The following is a 19086-nucleotide window of genomic DNA, read 5'->3' on the forward strand; positions in this document are numbered from 1 at the left end:
ACCTAAGGTGTTAATTGTTTTGTAGGTGCAAAATTGTCCAAGATCAAGGAGGAAGAAATTTGCATCCATAGTTATCATCGTCCTTTGCCAACAAATTGTAATTATAAGCTGACGAAAGTGAGCGTCGTGCAAAGGTTACTTAGCCCACGAAGCAAGTGTTCGTCCCGCAAACCTGATTGCACTGCGTCATTTTTTTTTTCTCTTGGCGCAAAAATCTTGACCGACAAATATTTTCTTGCCCTACAAATGTTGTCCGTCTCTCAAAGGTTTTTAGTAAACCCTGCTTGTTGACCAGATTAGCCCTTATGCAAAGAATATTTCGTCGAGTAAAGTTGTTTTAGCTGACAAAAACATGTTTGTCGGGCAAGTTTTTGTAGGGCAAGCGCTATTTTCTGACAATGTGACACCCCTAGCTTGACAAAATAGTGTAGACATGTCAATTGATCAAATTTAATGCGGATGTGATTCGAATCCAATGTAATTCTAGTATAAACAGTTCTGATCTAGATAATTATTAGATCTATATAACATATCATTTGATTTTTATACTATTTCATATTAATTATATGTGTGTGTAATAATAATTTTAGTTTTATGTGCATTCCAGCCAGGTACACTTATATCCTTTTTTTTATATTGTATACAACATATATTTTTAATAATTAAAAACATAAATATAAATAGAGAATAAAGCAATCAATAGTATTTTAATATTTTTAGGTCTTAAATTAAATTTGATAAGAATCTGATCCGATTTAAATTCGATGCTAAGGATTATAAGTCAGATTTTGAAGATTCGAATACAATCAGGACCTAATATTACGATTATAAACGAATATTGATATGAATATGGTTCAAGATTGTTCCAAACCGATCTGTTTATATATCTACTAATATGCGTTAGTTGCGAGCCCTAGACTTTACTGGCTTAATCTTCTTTTGAACTGTGGACTCAAAATTAAAATTTTGGGTAAATATAAGTTTATTACCTTCAAGTTTCGTAATTTTTAATATTTGATACATGAAGTTTTTTTCATCCCAGAATCATACTAAAGTGTTAATTTTGAGACAGTCTCATACATCCGTTAATCTTGCTGTTAAATTTCTTGTTAACTGATAGCGTGACGCTTATGTGGATAATGATTAGATGCCAGCTCCATGTGAAAACTAAAAATTCAAAAAATAAAATAAAAAAACCGTGTTGTACTTCCCCCTCCCTCCCTGCCTTCGTTCCTCTGCAAACCCCACCCATCCTCCCTCCCTTTTCTCCTCTGCAATCCGTACCCTCCCTTCTCTCCTCTACAACCCCATTCTTCATCTCAGCCCTAATCTCTCTCTCGCCCTACTACTCTCACTCTTTGGCCGCCTCTCTTAACTCTCTCTCTCTCTCTCGCAAATCGCCATGGCCATCACCTTCTCAGATCTCTACACCGATGCCTGTCTCAAAGCCCTCGACGAGTTCCTCGCCGGCAAATCTTACATCTCCGGGTAACAATTTCTTCTTCTTCTTCGTCTTTATTTTTCTGTATATTTCAATGGATTTTACTTTATTTTTGGTTTTTTATTCACTGCTCATCCCAATCTCAGAGACAAGATGACTTTGGATGACATCAAGGTGTACGCCGCCGTGTTGGAGAAGCCCGCTGGTTCTTTTGCCAATGTGAGCAAGTGGTACGACACCGTTTCGTCCTAATTCGCTTCCACCTTCCCCGACAAGGTTGCCGGAGTGAGAGTCAGCAGCGGCAAGGCTGAGGCTGCTACTCCTGCTCGTGTTGCAGTTCAGAGTAGTCACTCTGCAGCTCTACCATCTTTATCTTTACATTCTCAAGTTCTGCTTTAAGATTTTTAATCTCTACATCTGTTGATGAGTGGTTCCCGTCATGTTCAGAGTTATCGCCGCTTGGTGATTCCTTCTCTTGCATCACTGTCCTCATCTTGCGTTGACTCTATTTAGAGTTCTTGATTACCAAAAATTTTGAAGCTTTTATTATACTATGAAATCGATATCGAAAAATAGAAGTTGTAGATGTGGAAGGACTAAAATTTTTGGTATGTTTTTGGTTGAACTTGAAGATGGAGAAGGAACAAGAGATTGAGTGGATCAAAGCTCCTAACATTGGAATAAGCGTAGACCTTGTTGCTGCCGCCGCTGGAGGCGATGACGATGACGATTTGGACCTCTTTGGGGATGAAACTGAGGTGGGTCGGGTATAGAGTGTTGGGTGGGCGCAGAGGAAAGAAGGGAGCGGGGGTGAGGTGAGGTGAGGTAGGAGAGGTGGGTGTCGATTGCAGAGGAGATGAGGGAGGGTGGTGCGGGTTGCAGAGGGAGTGAGGGAGGGGGGTTGACAGGAGGCAGAAGGCAGGTGGGTTTTTTTTTTTTTTTTTTTGAATTTTTTAATTTTTGAAATTTTAATTTCAACGTGGACTTCAGGTTGCGTTCAATTATTGTTCATATTGGTACCATGTCATCCGTTAGCAGAATACTTAATAATAAGTCTAACAGATATATAAGATTGTCTTAAAATTAAGATTTTAGCTATAATTTTGGATCATGTTGAAAATCGCGAGCATAGGAAACTGATATTTATACTAACATTTTAGTTTCAACACAGATCTGACGTCACTCGCCTGACAAAGTCACACACATAACCTCCATGCATTAGCGACAACCCCACACTCGACTACATTTTCTTTTCCTTTAATTAATGGATTCAACAACCCTGGTCTACTTTCAACAAAAATGTGACGACAATCACTTTACAAAACCATACACGCGGCTTGCATGCGTTGCGGGCCCCGCACTCCACTCGCTGCTGTTTTATAACGTATGAAGTCAACAATCTGAGGAGACGGGACACTTGGTCAAATCATTGTCCCAAATGTGAAGGGTAAGATTGAAGTCGAGTGCTTAAACAAGTTCATTAAGATTGCTATAAGTTGCTTAAATGACAAAGAAATCGAACGACCGTCGATGAATAATGTTGTGAGGGGCTTGAGTTGGTATTGCAGCTTCATCAAAAGAGCATTGGAAGTGAGGGTGACAATGAGGTTGCCTTTATCAATGACAGATGCGAGACTTGACTTCAACGTTTAAGCTGACAAGATTGATTTGTTTCAACACAATTTTTTTTTCTTTCAGAAATTCATTTCTCTTCTAGTCATATTACCCGCACCTAATGTACAAAATAACTTGGGTATACTTGGCATGAAAATTTAATTAAAAATGTAGAATAAATGGAAATAATTATATCTACCAAAAGTATAGGAAGAAAATTTATGATTTTTTACTACGAATGATATTATACTTCATAAGACACACTAATAAAAGAGAGAATAGTTTAAGATTAAGACGTAGTGAGTTGAAAAGAAAGACGAAATCTGGATAATTTACCACTTGCTAGGGGCAAAACACAACGCCAACATCACTCTTGATAAATTCTCTCCTTGGTAATTAACTAATTCATTGTTCATAAAAAAAGGAAAAAGGAAAAAGAAAACAAGTAGAAATCAATGTTTAAAAGCCAAGTTCTCTTTTAAAAAAAAAAAGCCTAAGTTGTAAAAATTTCCCAATCCTAGGTGGCGCGCGGTGCAGAAAACATGCACAAAGCGACTCCTAGTCCGAGACAGAAGAAACCCAAAGGAAAGTTTAAAGCTTTTCACCAAAGGAGCTACTGCTGCAGAGCTCTCTTACATTGTGTGTGTTGTGTACCACTCGTTATCCAAGTTACTTTGATTTTGTCCCATTTCGTTCTCCCTAACCCACCCCTGATCAACCCTCCCCCCCCCCCCCCTCTTTTTCTCTCTCATCAGAGCTCTCATCCACCTTCAATCTTGCTTGATCAGCTCAAGGTATGTCTACCATGGTGTTTTTTATTAATTTAATTATTATCTTCCTCTGTGTTTCTGCATTTTTATTTATATTTTTTGCTTTAAGACAACATATATGTGTTTGCATGTATGTATTTGCGAATGCTATTTTTGGTCCTGCTTAGTTATGGCTTTACCATGATATATACCATTTTACTGGCATTTTAGCTAAAGATATTTAACTTTTTGGTCCTAATCTTTGAGTTTTGGTATGAGAGAACAATTTACAGAGGAGGCTCAAAAGATGGTTCTTTTTTCCCCCTCTTTTTGTAGTACCTAGCAAGATTTAAAATATATTTTCTCTCCACCTTGGTGGCTAAGTTTTTCTGTTTTGATCCTTTTATTTTTGTTAGTTTGGTTATTTAAATCGATTGCATGTATATTGGGTTATATGTATTGTCACTATAGTTTATGATTCATTGATGTTTGAGGAACATTAGGGCCTAATTCTTTTAAGTGCAACAAATTGGTCATAAATTAAAGATCTTGAGGTGATTTTGCAGGCCTAGATTTCTGAAATCCTAGGTGTGGGCATTGGACAATTTTTTTGAATAAAATGGATGCTAGGGGTAGTGGAACCATCAATGTTCATGATCATGGAACAGTTTTTTATAGTAAAAATAAATTCCAATGCAACTATTGTGGTAAGGTGGTGAGCGGTTCCACCCGTTTGAAGTACCATATCGGAGGAATCCGTGGCGATGTGTTACCATGTAATAGTGCTCCGGCTGATGTGAGGGAGCTGATGAAAAACAATGTGATTGAAAGAAAAAGAGAAACTTTTGGAAAGGAATTCGGGGAGCTGAATACCTCAGATCTTTCAGGGAAGAGGAATTGTAAGCGTGGAGCTTCTCAAAATGCCGGTTTTCAGAATCGAAGCCAAGAGGTGTTGGAGTTGGAGTGTGAAGATAGTGCAGCAGTACATGTCTCCGTTACTAAACGAGGCAGAGGCGCACAACAAGGCGACAATGGGGAAACAAAAAGGGATATCATTTCGAGGCAAGTGCAAAAATGCATTGGTCGATTCTTCTATGAAACGGGGTTAGAATTTGTTGGCGTGAATTCGTCTTCCTTTGAAAGAATGATACGTTCTGCTCTTGGGACTGGTCGGCTGGGGTACAAAATACCGACCTGTGATGAGCTCAGAGGTTGGATACTTGACGAAGAAGTGAAAGAGATGCAAGAGTATGTGACAAAGATTAGAGATTCATGGGCTACCACTGGATGTAGCATTTTGTTGGACGGATGGACTGATGAGAAGGGTCGAAGCCTTGTTAACTTTTTGGTCAATTGCCCTCAAGGCCCGATTTATCTTTGCACCCATGATATTTCCTCCATCGTTGGTGACATCGATGCCATGTATATGGTACTTGAGGGAGTTATTGAGGATGTCGGGATTGAAAACGTGATTCAGGTTGTGGCGGATACTACAACTGGCTGGGCGGGTACAATGCAGAAGGAGTTTAGCAGTAGGTGCAAAGATGTGTTTTGGACCGTCAGTGCATCTCATTGCATTGCACTGATATTGGAGAACATTGGGATGATTGGCTCTACTAGAGATATATTTGATAAGGCCAAGGTTATGACAAAGTTCATTCATGGACACGAAGCGGTTTTGAAGCTTTTGAAGAAACATACGCTTGGCCACGACCTCATTAAGCCCTCGAAGATAAGGTCAGCAATGCCTTTTATGACTTTGGAGAACATTGTATCAAAAAAGCAAAACTTGAAAGACATGTTTTCCTCACCTGAGTGGAACATGTCAACCTGGGCTTCACGAGTGGAGGGAAAAAGGGTAGCGGATTTAGTTGAGGGTCGCTCTTTCTGGACTGGAGCTGAGATGGTCCTGAACGCAGCTATGCCTCTCATTGGCATTCTAAACTGGATCTTTGAGGCTGACGAGCCGCTTATTGGGTACATATATGAAACAATGGATCAAGTAAAGGAGACAATTAAGGAAGAGTTCAACAAAAAGAAACCAGATTACATGCCAATCTGGGAAGTTGTTGATGAGATATGGAACAATGTTCTCCACAGTCCTCTCCACGCGGCTGGCTATTATCTTAACCCGAGTCTCTTCTATTCAAGTGACTTTTATCCTGACTTCGAGGTTTCTTCTGGCCTTCTGAGCTGCCTTGGACAACTGGTCCAGAGTCAGCCAATCAAAGACTTAATTATCCGTCAATTGGAGGAGTATGCACACGGCAAAGGTAGTTATCAGGAGGGGAGTTCCAGAACTCGAAGAAGAAACGTTCCACCAGGTAAAATCAGATATCGTTATAAAGTTGTAAACAAATGAATCAAGATTCAAGAACACTATTGAATGTTTTCTTAAATAGCCTATTAATTTTAGGCATTACGTTGGTAGTTTTGAGGTCGGTAAAAAACCAATATTTGAAACTAGTTTATGTTAAATTGATTGCAGCTATGTGGTGGTCTAGTTATGGAGAAAATCATCCTGAACTGCAGAGGTTTGCGGTTCGAATTTTGAGTCAGAACTGCGATGGCGCTTTAAGATATGTGCTCAAACGGACTATGGCGGAGAAACTGCTAACCAATGGAAGGAATCCTGTTGAGCAACAGCGGCTTAAATATCTTACATTTGTTCATTATAATTTGCAGTTACAGCAGTTTCATGCAGGTATGAAGAGCGGAGTTGAGGCTGAGGAGATTGATCCAATGGATGATTGGATCATTGATGAAGCACCAGACGTTGTGCCCCAAAATCTTGAATCGTCGTGGATGAACTTGGACTGTGCTAGAGCTCTCAGCGAGGAAGGTTGTTCCAGGTTTGCTGCAAAGACGGAAACCATTTGAGTTGCTGAAAGAAGAGTAAGATTCAGAGAGGATCCGTTCTGTTTGTCAGAAAAATCAGAACATCTTTTAAGCGACGTTTTGTCTTCTGAAGTTTAAACGTTAGAAGTTTGTTTTGAGTTATAACTAGAACAAGATGGTGTTGGTGAATATTTGCTTCATGGTTGTTTAAATTAGGAAATGAACTCTTTGAACTTGGATATCGTTTATGTGTTTTTTTTGTTTTATACAAGTGATGGTAAGAGAATCAAACATAAGATCTCGGGTTTAAGAGTAAATATTTTTAACTAACTAAGATATGCACTTTACACCCAGCTTGTGTTTCTTACAAAAACTGCCTAGTTTCATGTATGGTATTAAGTGGAAAACTTTAACAATGAGGGAATTTTCATGAAAAAGGTTTGGGTTAAATTTATTTTAACAAAAAATTATTTAATGAAAAAAACTTAAAATAAAAAATAAAATAAAAACCCTTAAACTTTAATAAAAAGAACAAAAAAACTTAAATTTTAATGAAAAAGTCATCACTTTAATATAAAAAAAAGCTGATGCGCGAGACCCGCACGTCATCACACATGCTGTTTGTGAAACTTGCTACACTGTTTATCACTAGTACAAAAACATGTTTGCGCGATGACAACTTGCGCGACGGAGCAAATTTTGTTGTGCAGAGTATGTTTGTGCAACGCTAAACAGGTGGCGTCGCGCAAAGTTAATCAGTTTGGGAGGCAGAAACTGCAAACCAGTTGTAGCAGCTACCTCCCTCCCCTATCTCTCTTCAAAAACTTCTCCAATCCTCTCCCTTCCTCGATCTATTCCTATCCGGTAAGCGATTTGATTTTGTATATGTAACTTTGAATTGAGAATTCAAACTAAAACTACTAAATTTGTTTTGTACATGATTTTTGTATACAAATATCATTGAAGAACGAATTTGAAGGTATTTTCTTCATATTGCATATGGGATTTTTGTATATGTACCTTTGCCTACTTGCTATACCCTTTTTTGGTAATGGTGGAGTTTTGTGAGATTGAATTTTGAAGTAATCTTTATTAATTTTACCTATTAAAAGGAGTGAGACTGTAGATATATTGTTGAAGACTTGTTTGGGCTTCATTTGGAATTAGCATTTGAATACTTTATCGGGGTTAACTTATATATTTAGACAGAAAAAATTGTAAGAAATTTTGGTTTCCCCTTGAAATTTCCTTGATTTGTGCTATACGGTTGAACTGAGGGTAAATCCAATGCACCGCAGGTAATTAAGAATTATATAGAAAACCAACATAAACCATGATCTTGAAAGCTAATCTTATCCTCACTATTAAATTCTCAATGCTAAGACAATAGGTTTTAGTTCAATAATGAGCGGGTTGATTTTTGAGCATATGCCATATTTTATGTAGATAAACGATGGCTATGCTTCTCCTATTAAATCCTTGTAGAAAATCCATATCGTCTTCCAATTTTAATACAATTAAGTAATTCAAAATTCATTTTTAGTCTCAATCCTTTGTAAACTTGAAGACAACCAAAACATCTTTCAATAAGATTTTTTAAAACCAATATCTAGCCAAAATACATGTACACTTGTGTTCATATTGTAACACTACATATATCTCACCACCAAAATTACTCGAGTGTAACTAACTAGAATATGTATATTCTATGATATAATTAGTATAAACAAGTAAAAACTAAGGCCATCAACATTATAGTTTAGAAATATTAATATTTTGTATCTATTTTATTTAGTTTTAGTAATTATTGTGATTATTTTATAATTAAATACTTTTTCTTGGTTTTATTAATTATTATTTTGAATTTAATTACAATATTTATTAAAAATTAAAAAATATATTTTTGCCAAAAAAAACAAAGGTTTATGCAACAAAGAAGTAACATGTGTTGCGCAAAGTAGTTTTGCGCGACGCAGGTCCCTACATCGCGCAAAATTACTTTGCGTGACACAGGCCCCAACGTTGCACAAAACTACTTTGCGCGACACATGTTACTTCTTCGTAACGCAAATCATAATTTTTCGTTTATAACGGTCGAAAAGGTTTGTCCCGTTACTTGACTCTGAATGTTTTTTTTTCTTTAGCGATTTTGGCCGTATGCGATCTCAACGTATATACAAACAAGTTTAACGGTTAGATCGTTGAAATTAGCTTCGTAGAATGTGTATCCCATCAAAACGATAGATTCACTAACACTAAGAGTTTATATATATTTTCATTAAGTATAACATAAAGATTTGGTGGTATATCCATTAGTGTAAATATTTTAAATTGAAGATCGAATTAGTTCATTGTATTCATATGGGGTTAAGGAGTGTAGATATAAAAAATTATCAAAAGAGTTCAAATATCTGTTAAATTGTGATTTTTCGTTTATAACCGTCGAAAAGGTTTGCTTTATCTCCGAATGTTTGTTTTTTGCAATTTTTTGCGTATGCGATCTCGAAGCATATACAAACAAGTTTGACGGTTGGATTGTTGAAACTAATTTCGTAGAATGTGTATCCCATAAAAACAATAGATTCATTAACACTTAAGAGTTTATTTATGCAAGTGTAAATATTTTAAATTGAAGATCGAGTTCATTCATTGTATTCATATAGGGTCAAGGAGTATAATTATAAAAAATTGAAGTCAAAATAACCGTTAAATTGTGATTTTTCGTTTATAACCGTCGAAAAGTTTTATCTCGTTACTTGATCTCTGAATGTTTGTTTTTTGCAATTTTATGCGTATGCGATCTCGAAGCATATACAAACAAATTTGACAGTTGGATCATTGAAACTAGTTTCGTAGAATGCGTATCTCATCAAAACAATAGATTCACTAACACTTAGGAGTTTATTTATACTTTCATTAAGTATAGCATAAGATTTTGTGGTATCCACTAGTGTAAATATTTTAAATTGAAGATCGAGTTCATTCATTATATTCATATAAGGCCAATGAGTGTAGCCGTAAAAAATCATCAAAATCAGAGTTAAAAGATTATTAAATCGTGATTTTTCGTTTATAACCATCAAAATTTTTTGTCTCATTACTTGATCTTTGAATGTTTGTTTTTTTGCAATTTTTGGTGTATGCGATCTCGAAGCATATACAAACAAGTTTGATGGTTGGATCTTTGAAACTAGTTTCGTAGAATGTATATCCCATCAAGTTGAATGATATATACTATATATATATATATATTAAGTAGCTTTAAATTTAGAGTAAAATTGTAGCTATGGTCCCTTAACTTTAACTCAATTGGAACAATGGTCCCTCAACTAAAAATCCATTACCATTAGTTCCTCAACTCATCAAAACGTGCAGCTATGGTCTCTCAACTAAAAATTCATTACCATTGGTCCCTCAACTTTAATTCAACTGGAGAAATTGTCCCTTAACTTTAACCCAATTGTAGTAATGGTCATTCCAACACAACTCGTTTTGACAAAATTTTTGACGTAGTTGATGAAAATGGCCATAACTACACACTTTGATGAGTTGAGGGACCCTAATTATATAAATGGTTATTCCAACATAACTGATTTTGACAAAATTTTGATGAAATTGATGAAAAGGATTATAGATACACATTTTGATAAGTTGAGAGACCATTGCTTCAATTTGATTAAAGTTGAAGGACCATTGCTACAATTTACTCTTAAATTTATTTAGTTTGTAAGTATAATATTTAAGAAATTGAATGATGTATATATATATATATATATTTATTTATTAAGTAGCTTTAAATTTATTATTGTAGTTCGGATCGGATTTTTGTTACAAAAATATATTATTGTGGAGTAAAGTCAAGTTTTCAATAAATTTTATAATTTTTTTTTTTAAATATAATTTGCGTGAAGTAATAGTGGGTTCGTTGTACAAAAATACTTTTCGCGACGTCATAATGTATACATGCGATGCGCAAAGTCAACCAAATTATACCAGTACAATTGTGAAAAATAGGCGGTCTTTTTAAACTTTCCCAAACAAAATAGGTCTCTCTTCCCTCTTACTCTCTCGGTCCGTCTCTTCCCTGTCGCTCATCTCTCCTACTCTGTATCTTCCCTCTCTCGTAGTAACTAGTAATTCCCTCTCTCTCTCTCTCCCTCTCTCTCTCGCAGGTTAGGTAAAGGTTCGGAAAGAGAGTGAATTCAATTTAGGGTTTTGCGATAATCTAACTAAAAAAGTTTGCATCTTGATAAAGTTAATCGCCTTCTCTACTATTTGGTTCTGAATCTGAGCTTGGTAATTGGTTAATCGATCTTGGGGTCTTCTTCCGATGCAACCTTCTGATCCTTATCCATTCGTCTACATATTTATACATTTGAATTGCCGTAAGTCATATATATTGAAGGAATTAAAGTATACTCAAATACACTTATTTTTTGAACATTTTCTTTCTCAATTACGATTGGTTTCGTATACCATGCAGCAGTATAGGTATTTGTCCCAATTTTGCAGTTCCATTGAGAAGTGTATATATTGAAATACAAAAAACTAAATATACAGAAACTATACATAACATGATACACAGAAAAAGAGCCACTTTGTATTCATTTTCCAATATAATTGGAGAATTCACCCAAGAATGGGTTAAAAAAAATGGAAATATCAGTGAATAGAACTGATACCAATATGGACTACCCATTTCAATTTTTGTGCTTTCTTAAATTGCATACCAAAGTAGTATTTTATATATTGCATTCAGGAAGTATGGTTTGAGCTTTGTATTTTGTACGAACGCATTGATAGGACGGCCTTATTTCAAATAAGTTAGGTAAAATGCTTATTTATTGCATTCTTGGTATATGTGAATAAGTGTTTGCTATAGGAACTAACTCAATTTGATGCTGTCATAGATTTACGACTTGTTAACTGTTTGATGTTATCTTTTACAGATTGAAGATGGGGACATCATATGCTTTCAGAAATCTACTCCACTCGGAAGTGAAGAAGAATGCAAATATTCCAATGTCCCTTCATTTCTGGTAGATGGCTATTGTGGTAGTTAATGTTACATAGAGCATAAGTTCTGCGTTCAAGTGTCTCTCACTGAGCTTTCATTCTTTGTATTATTTAAGACAAGGTTGAAAAAAGAACAAGAGGAGGAGGACAAAAAGAGATACAAGTAGTGTTGTTGTTTGGATTAAAACTTAACTTTAGGCCCAAAGTTGGAGTCGGCCCAAAAGGAGGCCTGGAGGAAGAGAAGATCAAAGTCCAGCCGAGACTTGGGAAGGTAGGAAAAGGCCTTTTCTGACTTGATACAATTCACAAAGGCCACTTGCCTACCTACCCAAGGACCAAGTGGTGTAGACTGATCAGACTGCACAGCCCATAAAGTACTTTATGATAGCATTACATGTAATAAAGCTGATGAGTCATCACCCTCAAACCGCATTCGGGCAAAGCTGTTGCTACAGGAGCCGAACCGAGTAGTCTATAAAAGGAGGAAGAGAAGACAGGAATGAGGACACTCAAACAAACAAACAAAAGCACAAACTCTGCTCAAAAAGCCAAATTTGCCTTCAAACGAAGCTGTAGTCAGCCCAAGCTTTCATCCCCCTCGGGATAATCTTTTCTCCTAAACTTTGTAATAGCTCTGCTACCTTGTTCAAACTTGTTGTAGTATCGATTCACCCTTTTGTATTCTCCTTTCCCCTCTCCACCTAAGCTCTCAGACCTTTGACAGAACCACAAAGATAAGGACCTGCAAGACGATCAGCCTTAATTGATAAGGTTTAATCTTGCCCGACCTGCTTTGTTCTGTCTTTGTCTTTTTTTTCTTTAAAGTCTAGCGATATGTTGTATGTTTTTTATATGCAAGTTGTTTCTAGCAAAATCACGATGACAAAGCTTTCTCAACACTTGGATCTGATTTAAATATATCTTCAATGCTTAAGTTAGATCCAAGTCCTAAGCCCGCAGGCATGTAAATCTGATTAGTTTAAAATTCCTTGACCGCAAGGCATAAAAAAGAACTTTATGTGGACTTAACCCATCCACAACAATCCTTGATAAACGAGAAGTCCGAAGTTACTTGGGGCGCAAGTAATCGACCTACCTTCTAGTTTGCTTTCTATTATATCATGATTATCATAGAACGCTTAAGCATGGGATGGACTCTAATGGAAAGCCTCAAGGCCTACACTTAAGGCTCCACAAAGGCATCCATTTGGATTCATCCTATTCAGCGATCTTAAGAGTCTAAGCATAAGAATGAACTCTGATGGGAAGCCTCAAGGCCTACACTTAAGGCCCCACAAAGGCACCCATCTGGGTTCGTTCTATTCCTTGGATTCGGGTAATCAGAAATATAATAGTTAGAAGACTCCGACAATCACAAGAATACATATGATGCGTTCGAGTGCTGGTTTAGTTACGAATGGGAAGCCTCAAGGCCTACATTTAAGACCCCACAAAGGCACCTGTTATAACTAAACATGGTTTCTTGGATACATATATATATATATAGACAATGAAAGAACAACAACCATTTTACATCTGCCATGCTAAAGATGGCAGTGGCACGCCTGAGCACCTAAATGTTAACCTTGATTGTGAGCCTCAAGGCCTATACCTAAGGCCCCACAAAGGCACCTCTCAAAGTTAATTTTGTCCTTCTCTTTCAGCCTTGCCCGAAGAGCCTTGCCCGAAGAGTCTTGCCCGACGAGACTTGCCCGACGAGACTTGCCCGACAACGCCCAGAAACGAAGCAGAAGCCCGACAGTAGCCCTCAACCGGCGCCAACCTCCAGGGGAGCTGTGTGCTCGTCGGCCAGGAAACATCCCCAGCGGAAATTCCTGCCACGAACAGTTGTGACGTGCTCATTGATGTTCGTCAGAGTTTGGTATAGGTTCCTTATGCATTCCAATCATGACCTTTTGTTTTGCAGGTAAAAAAATTGGAAGGTCTACCAAATAAAAAACACAAAAACTGCAAGCTAAAGTTATTTTTGGAAGTAGATTTTGGGCTGGTAATCCAGTCTCACTCTATCATTGTTATGACCTGTGGTTTTATGCTTAATGCTGCTACACTTGATGTATGAAAGATCTTTTCTTATGATTTTATTGCTCCGATGACATGCTCCAGGATCAACGTCCTATTCCTCTGCCGGACAAAACCATTCGTCTGCCTGACAAAACCAAGGAAGATATCCTGCTTTTCTTTAAGCTTTATGAACCTGAGAAACGAACACTAGGGTATCTCTGGCTCTTTTTGCTGAGCTAAATAGTTTTTCCTTTTGATTTGTTGCTTGCTGATTTAAGTTTAATTTCGTTACCAGTTTTGTTGGTAGGTTTTTTGTGAAGAGTTTAGCAAGCCAGTCGAGATTTTAGCAAAATAAAATCAACTGGCTGGTTTTGCCCCTGATGAAGAAATTGAGCTTTATGAGGTCTACTTCACATTCTTTTAGCAACAGTTCTGTCATAACTAATTGTCATTACACTATTTACATATTTGTATAATTTGCATGCTACGGTTCGGTCTAGCATTCTGGAGTTAAAGTTTTAACTGTCTGTGTACTATCAGGAAATAAAGTTTGATCCTTGTATCATGTGCGAGCACATTCACAAGTGGACGTCATTTCGTCTAAGTCAGGTAACTGTTACAATAGGAATTAACTTTTGTGGCTTCTATGCATATTTTTCATTGCCTGTTATGCTTCGTTTTCCAGATTGACGATGAGGACATTATATGCTTTCAGAAATCTACTCCACTTGACAGTGAAATAGAATATGAATGTGCCTTCATTTTTGGATTATGTACACAATCGCCAAGTACAGGATGGTCTTTATTCGATTACTGTATCCTAACATTAGGCATAGTTTTGTAAACTAACTAGATTGAATGATTTTGATGCTATTTAGATTGATACCGTTCGTTATTTGGAGAACCTAAAGGCGGTGGATTCTAGTGCCGTAAATCAGGTAAGTGCCGCTATATTACTCTAGTTCTTAATGGTGTCTAATTTACTCAAAGCTACCCCATTATCAAAGTTTTCTTAATAACAAACTCGGCAAAAAGAGGGGTGAGGGGCAAGTTCACTCATCTTATACACTACCTGTAACTTCTGCGTATATAGTTACAGATACACAGTTACACACATATATATAGTTACAGGCCTGGCATGCAACCTATCATCTTTAATTTGACATTTGTTTTCATAGATACACACATATATATTCTTTGAATTGTTATGATATTTGTATCATAATTAAACATGTGGTTGTGTGGTTTTGGTGTAGTGAGATGAGTGATAAGCTACATAAACTGTAGCGAGCTGCATGAAGTAGTGAGATACATGAATGAGCTATATGTTTGTTTTTATTAATGATAATACAAAATATTCTTTAAACAATGTTCAGTGAAAATTTTACTAAAAAGCATATATTTCTTACCTTGATTTCCATTGGTTTATTAATTATTGTTTATAATTTAAATACAGTCGCGCAAAGACACTTTGCGAAACATAGGACCCATGTCGCGCAAAACTACTTTGCGCGACGCAAGTTACTTCTTCGTTGTGCAAACCCTACTGTCACTGCCTTGACGCGACGGTTGGTAAGCGACAAAGGTTTCGTTGGGCTAATTTTTGTGCGACATTTTTTGACTTTGCGCGACGTTTTGTACTAGTGTATGAAACTTAACGGTACTACACTGTTTATGAAACTTAACAGTACTACACTGTTTATGAAACTTAACAGTACTACATTGTTTATGAAATTTACTACACTGTTTATGAAACTTATTACATTATTTATGAAACTTAACGGTACTACACTGTTTATGAAACTTACTACATTTTTTATGAAACTTAACAGTACTACACTGTTTATGAAACTTAACAGTACTGCATTGTTTATGAAATTTACTACATTATTTATGAAACTTACTCCATTATTTATGAAACTTAACGGTACTACATTGTTTATGAAGCTTAACAGTACTACACTGTTTATAAAACTTAATGGTACTACATTGTTTATGATATTTACTACACTTTTTATGAAACTTAACGGTACTACAATGTTTATAAAACTTAACGCACGCTGGGCACACATGTTTATATTATATTTTTTTCTTTTTGTCTTTATTCCAGAGAAGAAGCAATGACTGTATCTGGGGAATAAGCATTGACTAACTCTATGTCAGCAACTGCAGTAATACAGAGGATGCAAGCTCTTTTTATACATTTTATTTTGCTTATTCGGACGGACCAACTAGACTAGTTACGACATCAAGTTGTTAGCCTCTACTCGTGTCCTACTAAATTTATTAGATAATTTTTTTATTAAAATATAAAGTTTTGAAATCATTTTCATTTATAATTGCAATGTCAATCGTAGTAAATACGTTCGAATGTCAAATATGAACACTTTTATAACAACTTAACATAATTGCATGCACAACTACTCAAGTGTCCGGCTAGACACTATTGTGTTATAATGCATGGAAGGGCCCTTATTGGAGTAACTATTATGCCATTTTTAGTAGTAGTGAAACATACGAAACATAAGCCCGGATACGTAAGTGGTGGATTGCCGAATTTATGATCTTTTTATTTTAATCATTGTGTTTTGAGTTTAAATTCTTTTCTTTATAGTATTGAGTATGGTAATAATATCACTTGTAAAGAAAACATGCATATATAATTGATAAAAATTATATGATGAAGTTGAGGTTCCATCGTAAAATCAATTGCAATATGGAGAGTAGCTCAACTATTTATAAGCACACGCAAGATCCATCATCTCATCAATATAGGATTCAACATGCTTCGTTTTGTGTGGCAATTTTCAAGCCTAACACGTGGACAACACAACTTGAGTGAAATGGAACATGTGCAGTTGTTGGGCTTCACACATTGGACAACATGCTCTAATATCATGAAGAAATTGATGTTCCACTATAAGACCAATTAGTAATATAGAGATTAGCTCAACTACTTATAAGCATATACATAAAACCAATTAGTAATATGGAAAGTAGTTCAATTACAAGCCTATAAGACCACAACATATAAGAAAAATGAAAATTCTATTTTATTGAAATTAAAATTCGTTATATCTTTATCAAAAATTTAATGGTAATATATCCCAAAATACAGAATATTTAGAATATTCTAAAAAATCCGGCCAGAGTGTTCATCGTTGTTTGCATTTGAAGACTAGTTAGTCATTATCTCAAGGCTGCAGGTATGTGAAAAGCATTTGAAAGAGAAAGGAGGTAGCACGCGGCAGGTGTAGCTGGAGTTAGCAAGTTCTCAAAATAACCTGGATTGGTGAAAGTTCAGCAAATTGATCTTATTGTAAGTTGTCCTTTCTTAAAGATGAGGTTAAGACGTACAGAACGGACCTGGCTTCTTTGGGCTTTGGCCTATTTTCCTATCACTGGTCTTGATCCAAGTGATTTTCAGAACAAGAAGAAAGAAAAAGGCTCAATGGAGGAAGGGACTTGTAATATGTTAGGTCCTGTACTAGTCCAAGATTTAAGGGATGATTGTCACGCTTTGAATTCGGGATCGGTGTTCCGACGGTCAAGTTAGTAAACAATATTATGAGATTTAAGTAGTAGGCAAAAGAATAAGTATGCGATAATTGTGTTACCAGAAATAAATCCTATAGGAGTATTTATACCAGTCGAGATAAAGTCTTTTTAGGATATAGAATCCGTATTAAACCGTGAGAATTCCAGAGAATATTTAGGAGTAGATATTGCATCCTCTCAGAAGTGTGATTCTTGTAGGTCATGCTAATTTCTAGATTGTAGGAACTCTAGGAAACCCGGTTGATTCCATAATGGATTAGGTCTCCGTATTTTACGGAACAAGTATGGTCAATCTCAACGAAGTCGGCAGACTTGGCCCATTGAGCTAGAACATGGTGAAGGTGGCATTACTGATCCGTCTCTGCAGCCTGTGATAGAGGTTTTTGAGTCCATGATATGACTTCTGAAGTATTCGTATTCTGATTTGCCTAACTCTGACCTTGGAAAATCATGGTCCACAAATCACAGTTAGAGAAACTATTGGAGATGTTAAAAAAAGGGATTTCTCAAGACAAATTCTCTGCCCAAAGGCTTCACAGAAGGTGCAATTCAACACAACTTTTGTTTCCTAGAGAGTTATGCAAAAAGAAGATGTGAGAAATAGCAGGGCCCTTCGTAGACACCTTAAGGGTGAGTTTGTTTCACTGGACTATTTTGGATTTGACTAGCTTCAGAGACTAAGCTAGATTGACTTAAAATTGACTAAGCTGGACCAACTTAGTGAAATGTTTAGTGTAGTTTCAGACTAAAAGTAATAATAAAAATTATTTTTTTTTTCTTTTTTTTTTCCAAAAACAAAGAACTCTCTCTGTCTCTCCCTTTTCTTGGTCAAACTATCTCTCATCCATTTTCTCCATCTCTTCCATTTTCCTTTCCCATCCAACTCCTTCTTCCCTACTCTCTCACCTTCTTCACTTCTTCTCACAACTTCATAATCAATTGCATATCTTCAAAATCAAACCACAGAGCAAAAAATAAAGTGAAAATTAAGGAGTTGGGGTCGGGTGCATGTGTAATTGGTTCGAAGGTGAAAGATAGGAAATGTCTACGATTAGAGATTTTTATGTTCTTTGGGTTTGGTTTGCGCTTAACATCAATCCCATCATTGATTCAAGCTCATCCCAAATTTTTTTTTTGGGTTTTCTAAGTTTTTTGGGTTCAATTTTTTCTGGGTTTCTAGTTAGGGAAAGCGGGGAAGAAGGAGATGGGAGGGGCAAAGCAGAGCAGAGGTAGCAAAAGACCTGTCTTTGTCATCGTTCAAGTCGACTTGGATAGCAAAAGATCCCAAATCACCAACCCAAATGCCAAAAAGGCATTGGGTTTGCAGGATAATGGAGATCGACGACAACCGTTTCTGGTTTGGTCACCGGAGAAAGGGGATTGATGCTACTCATATGGGTTTGCGAGATGCTGCTTGCAGACGAGGGAGACGGGACTAGCAATCCTATTGTTTTTGGGGCCTCGCTAAGACCTCCTAGTGAGGGATTTAGTTGAGGCGAGTCATCCTTTGTCCCATTACACTTAGTCCCACCAGTGAACAAACACGGATTGCACTAACTTTTAATCTAAGCCAATCCAGTGAGAGCTAAAGAAGGCAAACAAACACCCCCTAACAAGTATTTACTTTCCACAATTCACAACAACTTGAATCAAAGATGACAATAGTTAAACTAACTTCAGTATTTGTCCACTACATCACTTAAAACTCGTGACATCATCACTTAATGTTGATAACATCATCACTTAACATCAAGATTTTAAAAGACGCTAGGTGCTAGTCGGGAGACGAGTTGGGGCCTAGCGCCTAGGCGGAGCATAGACGGATTTAAGTAAATCTATTTTATTTTG

The 19086-nt window shown here is 36.5% G+C and overlaps 1 protein-coding gene and 2 long non-coding RNA genes across 3 annotated transcripts; all 3 read left to right on the top strand.

Annotated features, from left to right (window-relative positions):
* The first annotated feature begins 1001 nt into the window (after positions 1-1001).
* On the top strand, positions 1002-2027 carry LOC126633729 (uncharacterized). Its single transcript, XR_007627145.1, has 2 exons — positions 1002-1488; positions 1588-2027. It is a non-coding gene; the product is annotated as an uncharacterized LOC126633729 (long non-coding RNA).
* A 1577-nt stretch (positions 2028-3604) lies between these two features.
* LOC126633726 (uncharacterized) lies at positions 3605-6883 on the top strand. Its single transcript, XM_050304301.1, has 3 exons — positions 3605-3849; positions 4371-6128; positions 6293-6883. The coding sequence occupies exons 2-3, from the start codon at positions 4424-4426 to the stop codon at positions 6682-6684; spliced, it is 2097 nt and encodes a 698-aa protein (XP_050160258.1). The 5' UTR covers positions 3605-3849; positions 4371-4423; the 3' UTR covers positions 6685-6883.
* A 6932-nt stretch (positions 6884-13815) lies between these two features.
* LOC126633730 (uncharacterized) lies at positions 13816-14359 on the top strand. The gene is made up of 3 exons (XR_007627146.1): positions 13816-13892; positions 13976-14083; positions 14221-14359. It is a non-coding gene; the product is annotated as an uncharacterized LOC126633730 (long non-coding RNA).
* Positions 14360-19086: the final 4727 nt, after the last annotated feature.

This window comes from Malus sylvestris, chromosome 9 (genome assembly GCF_916048215.2).
Source record: "Malus sylvestris chromosome 9, drMalSylv7.2, whole genome shotgun sequence".
Taxonomy (NCBI): Eukaryota; Viridiplantae; Streptophyta; class Magnoliopsida; order Rosales; family Rosaceae; genus Malus; species Malus sylvestris.

Excerpts from the sequence above, each read along its gene's own strand:
- LOC126633726 (XM_050304301.1), top strand. The coding sequence starts at position 4,424 with ATGGATGCTAGGGGTAGTGGAACCATCAATGTTCATGATCATGGAACA. Across the intron at positions 6,129-6,292 it reads AAGAAGAAACGTTCCACCAG|CTATGTGGTGGTCTAGTTAT; the intron begins GTAAAATCAGAT and ends AATTGATTGCAG.